This window comes from Priapulus caudatus, unplaced genomic scaffold (assembly GCF_000485595.1).
Source record: "Priapulus caudatus unplaced genomic scaffold, Priapulus_caudatus-5.0.1 Scaffold358, whole genome shotgun sequence".
NCBI classification, from domain to species: domain Eukaryota; kingdom Metazoa; phylum Priapulida; class Priapulimorpha; order Priapulimorphida; family Priapulidae; genus Priapulus; species Priapulus caudatus.
This window is the reverse complement of record NW_014577419.1, coordinates 106750-118658: the sequence shown is the minus strand read 5'-3', so window position 1 is coordinate 118658 and position 11909 is coordinate 106750. Positions and strand designations below refer to the sequence as shown.

The window sequence follows — 11909 nt, the reverse complement described above, 5'->3', positions numbered from 1 at the left end:
GACCTGTGTTAGCTGAGACACAACTACAACAGATGCCAACATCTGTCGGCGATAAAGTACAATTTCAGCTTTTCCCGTGAGTGGCCGTTATTCACGGAGACCAGCGGCGTATTACCGACACCTGTCTATAAAGGACACGTTTCAGGGGTTCCCTCGAGTGACCCCTATTATGCAGGTGTAACTCTATATGAATGCGCGCATGTGGAATATAAGTAACGGGAACCGAACGACTACGGCACCACGATTATGAATATAACGGGAATGAACAGGACTAGGGAACAAATAGGCCTACCACGATGATTTGCGTTCGTAAATATAACATGAATAAAGAAGAATAAGTAAAGGGAACAAATGCCACGATGATTTGCGTTCGTGTTTGTAACGGGAAGAAATAGGAATAACTAAAGGGAAACATTATAAAGGGAACAAATACGGGAAACATTATAAAGGGAACAAATACGTTTATAAAGGGAACAAATACGGTACGACGATGGTGCGTGTGCACGTGAATAGGCACGTATGAGTATGTAAATGAGTACACACGAGACTAATGATAATGTCACATGTGTGCGCATAAAAATAATCGTATGCAGGAATGATTAATGAAGCTGGTCGATATCCGACATGCACATTTTAATCATACCACGCAGTTTGGTAAATTGTGATCGAGTTTTTAAAGTGACAAAAGAACCTATGTGTATATTAGCAGGGTTTAATAATGACAAATTGTCATTATCAATTTTCTGATATTAGGGTATAAAACACGTCGTGTCTCTCATGTGAAGATCTAGTATTGCACAGACTTGCCGGTAGGGGTAAAACTTATTAGTATATTAGGGTATAGAGTATGTCTTGTCGTATGTGGAGAGGTTGCGTGCTGTACCGATAAGTGGGTTAGGTACGTAGTGCCATGCTCTTTAACAGCACAGATCTACAGCTTCCTGGACATTGATTTTGATCCTGTCTTTTGTTCAGGACCTAGTAATATATTAGGATATAAAATGACTTATCTCTCAAGGGGAGATATGGAGATGCTAAACGGTAGGGGGGTATATAACCTAGTACTAAATTACAAGTGAATAGGGGTGGAATCTAGTAATACAGAGGTAGAGGTAAAACCTAGCAATATATCACAGGTGGGTAGGTGTAGAACCTGGTGATATATACCATAGGTTAGTAGAGGTAGAACCTTAGTAGAGAGAGTAGAGCTTGGTATTACCAGGAGTATTACATTACAGATTAAAGTAGGATTTTAACCTAATTATGCGGCGGCACCCGCCAGTGAAAACTGCGAATCTCTTCACTAGCCCACTAGGCCAGTAGCCCAGTGGGCACCCGAAAATTATTATAATTATTATTTTAACCTAGTACTATATCACAGGTAGGTAGGTGTACATACTACCGCGTGCTGTTTCGCATCGTAGAACCTGGTATTGTAGTGGTAGGTAGGTAGGTGTACATACTACCGCGTGCTGTTTCGCATCGTAGAACCTGGTATTGTAGTGGTAGGTAGGTAGGTGTACATACTACGGCGTGTTGTTTCGCAGGGCTCTTCTACAGCTTCCTGGGCGTGGCCATCGTCGCGGACATCTTCATGTGTTCGATAGAAATGATCACGAGTAAGACGACGAAAATCAAGGTCGCCATACCGAACACCAACGAGACGGAGGAAGTCGAAGTCAAGGCAAGTGTCGTCTGCGACGTGGCAGATGAATTAAACCTTGTTACGGCTAAGCGAGATATCCCCTACCCCTGGATACTGTTGCTAGGTTGGTCAAGCTGGACCGCCTTGTACGTGTTTTTTTACATGTACGAATGTGAACGACCAAACGAGGGCCACTTAGTTGCCAAGCGTGGTTTTAAGCATTTCTAGCTTGCATGATATATATGTTAGTTAAGCATAGACTTGATGTTAAACTTTTTCAATAAATACATAAATAAATAAATGAAATAATAATTAATAACAATAATAATAATAATAATAACAAAATAATGAATAATATTAAGTAATACGAGTTAAATCAATATAAAGTAAGTAGATAAGTTCAAACTAACTAAATAACTAACTAACTAACTGACTGAATGACTGTATAAACCGCTCGCTAGGTGTGGAACGGCACCGTCGCGAACTTGACGTTGATGGCCCTCGGCCTCCAGCGCTCCTTGAATCTTTTTTTATTGCTCTCTATCATTGAGATCGTTGGTAACGACTTCCAAGCGGGTCAGCTCGGTCCGGGCACCATCGTAGGCTCAGCCGCATTCAACCTGCTCGTCATCATAGGTACGTACTGCTGGTGGTGGTGGTGGTGGCGGCCGGGCGCGGCGGCGGCGCCGGCGGCGGCGCTGGCGGCGCGCCAGCCGGCGCGGCGGCAGGCCGGCGGCGCGCTGGCGGGGTGGTGCTGCTGTAGGCGTGGTGGTGGCGGTGCTGGTGTGTGTGGTGGTGGTGGCTCGGTGTGTTGCTGGTGTGTTCGTGCGGGCGGTGTGCTGACGGTGCTGCTGCGTGGTGGTGGTCGGTCGTGGTGCTGGTGGTCCTGTGCCGGTGGCGGTCGGCGGCGCAGGCGGCGGCGCAGTGGCGGTGGTGGTGCTGCTCGGTAGTGGTCCCGGCTGGTGGCGGTAGCTGGTCGGTTCGGTGGTGGGTGGTGTGGTTGTTGCTGCGTGTGTTCGGTGCGCGGCGAGTGCCGTGGTGTGACGTGCTGCTGGTGGTGGTGGTGGTGGTGGTGGTCGGTCGGTGGTGGCGGTGGCCGGTGAGGGGCAGGTGGTGCAGGGCGGTGGCCGGCCGGTCTGCCGGTACGGTGGTGGCCGGTGCGGTCGGTGGTCGGGGTGGTGGCCGGTGCGGTGGTCGGTGCGTGGTGGTCGGTGCCTCCGGTCGTGGCTGCTGCTGGTGGGGGGTTGAAATGCGGTGCCTCGTGGTGGTGTGGTGGGTTGGATTTGCATAGTCAGCTGAGATTTTCACGGCTGTATGTGATGAGCTGTTATGGTATGCTGGCGGCTATTATGAAAACGGAGTATTGCCTAGGCCCGTTAGAAGACAACATAGAATTAGAGTCAATCCGTCGTACAGACCTAGTCGCGGCCTACTGTTATAGCGCCTAGGGTTAGTCACCCTCATGACTTGAAACTATGGTAGTAAGTACGGTTGCCTCCACGCCCTATGTAATATGTTACAATACGATCACGAGCGCACTTGAAACGTTTCAATAAAATATAATGCCCTAAATAAATACGAATTTACAATACTAGTAGTGAGTACTACAGAAATTCTCAATCTTTTCTATAACTCTCTTTTTCACCTATTATTAGCCGAGGTTTCCTCGTCGAATGTCCGGCTGTAAATGCCTCGTATGCAGCAGGCTCTCTTGAACACTTGCACCGCGCGCACGCTTGCCTCACTGTGCACAGCTGGAACTGCTTAATATCACAAGGCACTTGCCGAACCGTCTCAATAAAAAAAATTAATGGTACAATAAACAATGAAGATGTACCCAAGAGAGTTCTTAATGTTTCTCTAGGCCTACTCTTATTTCACCTGTGAATGCCGCCCGTCAAATGCTCATCTTGCAAACACACAAATACACCGGTTTATAGCCGCCGTCCCGCGCTGTGCAGCGTGGCCCACAAACAACATGAGATAAGAGCAGAACCTTGTTTCTGAAGACAAGAGACAAGAGACGATGAATAAAACTTGAACTCTCTATTCATGTTGGTGTTGCTGCCAACGCTGCCCACAGCGCGGCGAGGCATACGCGTGTATTTGTTGTGTTGCAGATGAGCATTTGCACGCCAATTCACCAGGTGCAATAGAGTAGGCCTAGCAGAAACATTTAAGATTCTTTTGGCTTGGTGTACATTTCATGTTTATTTACCATTAATTTTTTTTATTGAGACGCTCATTCAAGGTGCTGCCTGCTGGTTAACGGTACCTCGGCAGCGTAGGCGAAAGGCCCCGCGGCGCGACTCCAAGTCCGTCGGCACGCTCGCCCATTGAATGTCCCTCAGCACCGAATTACAAGACAAAGACAAACCATTCCGACCCATCTTTGTTTCAATTTCCAACACAGTGTTCACTTTGTTAGAAGATATAGACGTGCTCTCTTCGCGGTCGGGCTCTCATAACCGAGCTCTGTCACGCGAAATCACAGCAAGCACTGGCCGAAATGGTCGAGCGTTCCGCTAACGGGGCTTTGCGGCGGTCAATGCTAAATGTCTGCAAAGTACATGGCGATATAGGCGGCGCATTGCATGTTGGGAGCACACGCTGCTTTCACCTCCCGTACGAAGCCTCGCCATTCTTGCGCAGCGCTTGCCAAAAACGTATCCAGCGCTTGCGTCTCCGCCCCGCGCCGGCCAGGCACGCCCCAATGACGCAACTTTTAATAGCTGGGTTCGGCCCGCTCGGGTGGTGGTTGTTCCTGGCCAGTTCCTGGCCTGGTGCAGACATTTACAGTTGTGAGTCCGCGCAACGGGTTTGGTTAGGTGCGAGTGGGCGGTTGGCCTGGATTTCGCTCCGAATTTTTCGCCAGGGCTTGTTCGGTGTTGGTGGGTGTTGTATATATTTTCGTGATGACGATAGGAGGTCTCTGGTTGTACGCAAGTCAGAGGACAGTGCGGCTATATTTTCTAACAACGTGAACACTGTTCGTTGAAATTGACAAACCAAAGATGGCAAGTAGGAATGGTTGTGTTTTCTGTGTTGTTGTGGCTTTGTTAATCGTTGGTGGGAATCCATTCCGGAGCCGGTGGGGTGGTAGAGGATTTGAGTTCCGACTCTTTCTACCTTTTGGCTATATATATTAACAGTCACTGTGCAGTGAGCGAATGGCGGCTGGCGTCACAGGGGCAGCATCTTGAAGCACCCTATTCAACTGTAAACAACACGGCCGCCGCCAGCAATGTTGGGGGTAACGACTGACCAGCTCAGCTTGTGATGAGCTATGTCGTATACCTATGATAGTTCGGGGGGGCATAGAGGTATACAAATTATAAAAATTTTTTATATATATAAAATAAAAATATATGATTATCCTATGATGAATAGCTTGTCGGTGTTAGCTTCAAAATAAGCGGTTGTCCGGCGTTGTCCGAGACAAACTCCGGAGTAGATTTTGTGGGCCGGCCTGGCGGACAACCTGAATTCCGAGTCTTGAGCTTGACTAGTTGCTCTCGCGGCGGTGAGGGTTGACAACCGAGATGAACAATGTGGTTACGAAAAATACGCACTTTACTTGGTGGATGTGGGGTTGCTCAGGGGCGCGTTTGGTGGTTTTCTCCAGGTTATAGACTTAGGTTTTGAGGCCTGGGGCTCCTCGGCCCGCCATTAAATCTATGCGTGTGGGAAAGCGACGCATACCAGCTGGGGCCTACTTGTTCGCGTATATCACTGCCTTTGGGTATATTTTCATGGTTTTCTTATTTGCTATGAGAGTGGGTGCCGTGTGCAACTCGATTTGGAAACAGCAAATCAGCAAGTTCACCCCTACATTTTGGTGTTAGTTTATGTCCGATTTAGTGTATTGTGTCTCCTGAATTTTCCGATGGCTGGTCCTGCCTCGATTGCAAAACAAAGCCAGCCAGTTTGCGGTTATTCATGGGTCTGCAGTCCTTGAAAGGTGAATTAGTTAAAGTGAGAAAGGTTTGTCGGGTCATGTGCGATACGTTATGGTGGCTAGTGAAAAAGGCGTGCCACATGTAGCTCAAAAGTGAAAGGTGGGGTTGTAGTGCGGCCTTCAAATACCATTGACGTTCTCCTTGCGGATCGTAGGTTGTCGAGTTTTTGCTTAAAATTTTCGTGGGTTGAGGCACCCCCATACCCCCCCCCCCGCTTTGTTTTTCACCCCTCCTCCTTGAATCCTAGATCCCGCCAGCTGAACAATTAGAGGCTATCTGGAGCACAGCAGAACAATGCAACAAAAATGTCGCCTCTTTCGCATCGTGACACCCAAACAAAAGCATGCCAGAGAGTAGAGGAGCCGTTAGCTGGTGTGGATCGAGGGAGGCCAGAGATCCATTAAAATATTTAATGTCATCCACTATTTTGCGCAGTTCGCTGTATTTTTGGCCCCTGTGCCCGTGGGTGGTGACCCCAACAATCCTGCGAGGCCGCGGCGGGTACAACCAGTGTTTTGGCGGGCGTGTTTCTACCATATCTATTATGTGATTGAAAACAGTAGGAGATTTGGGGGGGGATATTTTTTTGGGCAACCAGAAATTGGTGCGGACAACCCGATTGATGGCCTGGGTTGTCCGCAGGACAACACATTTTTGTTTCTATTTCGAGCCACTGAAATATATATATATTTATGCTGTCACGTGTGGCACGCGCAATTGGCACGGCGGCGCGGCGCGGGTGGGCTTTGGGCACCAGTTGGAAATGGGTTTGTCTATATTCAGGCCGCGTACAAGGAGATAAGGTTGGGGGCCAATATTTTTATGGACTGTCGGTTTTGTCGGCCTGGTGTGATAACCACATCAGATGTAGCTCGCGTTTTCGTGACGTCAATTCCAGCTGCGTGAAGAAGATGGTGAAGCGAGGAGTCTAAGGGGGCCCGGAGAAGGGAGAAGGTGGTGCGAGAAGGAGGACGGGGCGAGAAGCCCTGGTGGACGAGAAGGATGAAGGGGAGAGGCCCGCAGCACGGTGGTGGCAGGGAAGAGGAGGGGAGAAAGCTGGTGGAGAGAAGGAGGGAGGGCGAGGAAGGCGAGAAGGGGTGGAAGGAGAGGCGATGAAGCTAGTGGAGAGCACCCGGCGGGGAGAAGGGCCTCGGTGGCAGAAGGAGCGAAGGTGAGAATGGGAAAAGCGTTGGTGGAAAGGAGGAGGGATGAGCTGTGTGGAGAATGGAGGGGCCCGGAGAAGCGAGAAGTCGTTGGAGCGAAGAGGAGGGGGAGGACCGCTGGTGCGGGCGAGAAGGAAGACAGGCCGCCGCCAAGAAGGGAGAAGCTGGCTGGCAGGAAGAGCAGGAGGTAGGTGAAGGGTGGTGGGCCGTGAACGCGTGTGGCCCTGGAGGAAGGCGAGAAGCCGGAGCGTAGCCCAGGGAGAAGCGGCCCACCCTCCCGTGCCCACCTTCTCCACCAGGCCTCCTCCTTCTCGCACCACCTCCGTCCACCAGCTTTCTCCCCTCCTCCTTCCTCCACCAGCTATCTCCCCCTCCTCCACCCACCTTCTCCCCTTCTCCCCTTGGCCTCCGCCAGCCTTCTCCCCTCCCTTCTCCAGCCGCCGATTACATCCTGATTGGTCTATAGACAGCAAACCAGGCTGCTGGTACAAAAGGTGGGTGGTGGTTGGTGGTGCTGCTGTGCTGCTGCGCTGCTGCTGGCTGCTGCTGCTGGTGCTGTGGTGGTGCTGCTGCTGCTGATGGTGAAGGTGCGTCGTGGTCGTGGTCGTGGTCGTGTAAGGTGGTGGGTGCAGGTACGCGAGTGGCGGCTGGGCCGGGTGCTGCTGCTGCTGCTAGTTGGTGGTTGGTGCTGCTGCTGCTGCTAGTGTGGTGGTGGTGTGGCTTGCTGGCTGCTGCTGCTGCTAGTGTGTGGTGCTGGCTGCTGCTGTCACTACACGCACGCACGCACGCACATGCCTGCACACACGCACGCACGCGCGCACATGCATGCACACGTACACCCGCGCGCGCACGCTAGCACTCACAACATTACTACGCAGAGAATAACTTGTACTCCTTATTATATATATCGCTGTTAGGGTTATGTATAATCCACCTGAAAAGAGAATAAACAATTTTACACACATATACAGAACCATCCTTAAACACGCTGAAACGATCAAAATCACCCAAACAATAAACATTGCATTAGTATAGTAGCAGGTGATACACATAGTGCTCGAGGCGCCTCGGGACAGTGGGGAAGGGGAGGGGCGGCGCCGCCCCTCCAATTCAAAAAGTGGTGGGGGGGGGGCAAACCCAAAAATACCCCCCCCGCCCAAAAAAAGCGAAAAAAAGAGAGAAGAGTGGGAAAACGAAGAAAATATATGTATGAGCTAAGGATTGTTAATTCTACACGCTTCAAAAACTAATTTCATACATCGCATTATTTAAGTTTTCGCCTGCGCGCCATTTGCGTGATTGACACTTTACGCCGTCACACACGCGCTCACGCACAGCACGTCGCACACCGCACTCACGGCACACACGCCGCACCACCACGCGCTCACCACACACGCGCTCACGCACAGCGACGTCGCACACACGCGCTCACGCACATGTCAGCACACACGCGCTCGGACACACGCGCTCACGCCACACAGTCGCAAGTACGCGCTCACGCACCCACAGGTCGCACACACGCGCTGCACCCCCCGTTCGCACAACGCGATCACGCACACGGCACACACACGGCGCTCACGCACACACGTCGCACACGACGCGCCTCGCGACCGACGTCGCATCACACGCAGTCACCCACGACGCACACACGCACCAGGGTCGCACACACGGTTTACGCACACACGTCACAACATGCGCTCACGCACACAACGCGCTCACGCACCCACGTCGGCACACACGTCCGCGCTCACGCACACACGCCACACACGCGCTCACGCCACAACCGTCGCACACACGCGCTCACGCACCCATCGCACAGCACGCGGCTCCGCACAGCCGCACACAGCGCGCCTCACGCACACAGGTCACACACACACGACGCTCACGCACCACAGCGCTCGCCACCACGCGTATTCACGCACACACGTCACCACACCACTCGCACACGACCATGTCGCACACACGCGCTCACGCGACACACGTCGCATACACGCGCTCCCACGCACGAACATTTCACGCACCACGCCGCTCACCACACACGCCGCTCAAGCACACGTCGCGCACACGCGCTCACGCACACACGGGAAAAAAATAGTGTGAACCCCTTGGTCTCATTGCCCACCCACCCAATCCAAAACTGCTTCCGGCGCGCCTGGCTAGTACTTGAAGGTGGTTAGATATTGACCGATTAATGTAATATTCAGTAAACCTTATATAAACTTTAATGACATCGAAAATCCATCGATTATCAACGCCGTCTGTCTTACCGTGTGATTTTCGCAGCTGTGTGCGTGGCGGTGATTCCTGACGACGAAGGAAGACGGATCAATCACGTCAAGGTGTTCTTCGTCACAGCTTTCTCCTCGCTGTTCGCCTACATATGGCTCTACATCATACTGTCCGGTAGGAGCTTTAGTATTATTTATGGCTCGCTCGTTTTCATTCCAAATTATTCCCGTTTACTGTCCATTCAAATTTTGTGGTGTGATGCGTTCGTGCGTACGTGTGTCCGTGCTGCGTGTGTGCGCGGCTCCTGAGTGTGTGTGTTAGTGCGTGCGTGCGTACGTGTGTGTCCGTGCGTGCGTGTGCGCGTGCCTGAGTGTGTGTTAGTGCGTGCGTTCGTGGATATGTGCCTGTGTGTTTGTGTGTTCGTGTGTGCGTGCGTGTGTGCGTGCGTTTGTGTGTGTGTGCGTGCGTGGGGTGTTGTTGCGTGCGGCTGTGCGGTGACGGTGGTGCTTGTGCGTGCTTTCGTGGATATGTCCTATGTGTTTGTATTGTCCGTGTGTGGGTGTGGTGCTGTGGTGTGTGGCGTGTGTGCGGTGTGTGCGTGTGTGCGTGCGTGCGTGCCGCGTCTGCATGCTAATTTCACTCTGTCCACATTATATCCGTCACAGTGAGTTTCATTTTGACAAGATTACTATACATTTACATTAATTCCCGCATTTATCCCCGCAAGAAACTACCTTCACGCGCAACGGCTGACGCACCACGCAGCTAGTGCACGTTCATCTGGCTGCAATCATCACAATGATGCTAGCACAGCCGACTGGCTGCGATTAGGTCTATGTCCCCCCAGGGTACTGCCGCGAACGATACCCTGGGTACCGGTCGGATATACACGGAAACGTACCTGGTAACTATTGATATGGTTAGGTTAGGCTTAGGTTACGGATTTAGGGAGTAGCGTAGGCGACCCCTAGACACGTTAGTGGAGAAGGCGAGGTACGTGTGCGGGCATGTTAGATCAGTACCAGGGTACGTTCCGTATAACGGACTTCACCAGGTTACCGTTGCCTAGGGCAGTACCCTGGGGACATAGACCCTCTCAGCCATAGTGGTGGGTGACACGGCTTTGCGTGGTTGTTCCCCAGGGTAGCAAGTTGAGCGCTATAGCATCAAGCAATGTTTGCCCAGTGTAATAGCAGAAACATCTATCTACCCGTAGATTAGTGAAATGCATAATAGCTGCTATTAGACGCAAGTGTATTCAAGCCTCGCCTATCACAACGAGCGTATTTATACCGACAGAGTGTCCATGCTGACATTAGTACAGTCTGAACAGGCTTAATAACCTCCACGTACGTACGCACGCGTGCACACACATGCACACACACATACATACATACACACACGCACACACACACACCACACACATACATACTAACACACCATACACACACACACCACACGACACCACACACCACATACATCTCACAACTACGCACTGTGACGCACGCACACACACACACACACACACACACACACACACACACACACACACACGCACACACGCACGCACACACGCACGCACGCACACGCTCGCACACACACACACACACACACACACACACACGTGCACTCTTTGCTTGCATATTGCCAATGATGAACTGAGTGTGTGAGCCGTCATTACGTAACTGAGAAACCGCTGCACCATCGGGACACGGCACCGACGGAATAATTTAGTATTAATTACTACTCCGGGGTGGAAGATAGAGGCCTGGCTCTCATAATTACTCGTAAAACGCTCATATAATTAACCGCAGAATTACGCGTGATAATTCGTATAGGGCGGTGGGGTAACCCCCTAAAATCTCGGTTCATGGTAAATATATAGACCCCCCCTATTTCAGTAAATGTTTGCATTTCTCACTAAAATGAAATGAACCCGCCGTGTACGCATAGCTGTAATGTTGGTACCCGACATCAGAGTGGAAAAAGGGGGTGCATAGTAAATGGCGGCATCCTAACTGCCGAATTTATAATTTCCTCAACTATGAATTTATTTAAATTATTAATATTGTGATTTATGACTCATGAATTATTAACAATATACTGCTACAATATGCGATTTCGTTCTAACGTTCCTAAGGTATTCACTGTTTGCGCACGACGTCGCATGCAGTGCCTATATTTCTACCAACAAACATATTATATTATATATATATATGCAACGATTTTACGTCTAGTTGTGACGACGAATGAAGGTTCGACCGCTGGACTGTAGTGTAGGTGTCAACACAAGAAATAGCAACACGTGAAACCAGAACAAGCCGATAAACGTGTTCACGCCGGGAATAGGCCCGGGGCTTTTATTCGGCCTTAGTCAACAGACTAAGGTGAACTAAAAGATGGTGCACAAAATCCCACACAGCGTTCTCGCTGGGGGGTAGAAATATACACGATGAACTGAACAGCCAAACCGTACTAGATAACACCCTGTAGTGAGTTGCTTGCTCTGTGCAGGGGTTAACTAGATACTGGTATGCTTGCGTGATCCGTGAAGATGAGGCGCCATTGCTTGTGGCCGCAATGCTGGCTTGACCCGTCTCGGTCGCTCCAGATCGTACACTGCCTTACTGAGAGCAGAGCCCCGTATTTATACCACAAGCTCAGCGTGGGTAGGGCTTCTTATCTTCCCATCATGCATCACGAGAGACGCGCAATCAAGTTATGTTTTATGTCACGCACATCACATGACAAGGCACACAATGATCACCCCCACAGGTTTCCTTCATACAACCGGTGGGAATCACGTGATCGCTGTCATAGCCACCAGGGATGCTGCACATCGACCTGGGATGCTGAGACACGCGACAGGACGATAGGATGCGTGGAAATACGAGGCTATAGCAGCCGAAGTTC

The 11909-nt window shown here is 50.8% G+C and overlaps 1 protein-coding gene across 1 annotated transcript in view; it reads left to right on the top strand.

Annotated features, from left to right (window-relative positions):
* LOC106809483 (sodium/calcium exchanger 1-like) overlaps positions 1-11909 on the top strand; it is a gene marked incomplete at its 3' end in the record, with an annotated part of 31355 nt that overhangs the window by 9743 nt on the left and 9703 nt on the right. Inside the window, exons 3-5 of the mRNA XM_014812572.1 lie at positions 1548-1684; positions 2107-2281; positions 9051-9168. Of these exons, the coding sequence (XP_014668058.1) occupies positions 1548-1684; positions 2107-2281; positions 9051-9168 (430 nt within the window). The remainder of the gene's footprint in view (positions 1-1547; positions 1685-2106; positions 2282-9050; positions 9169-11909) is intronic.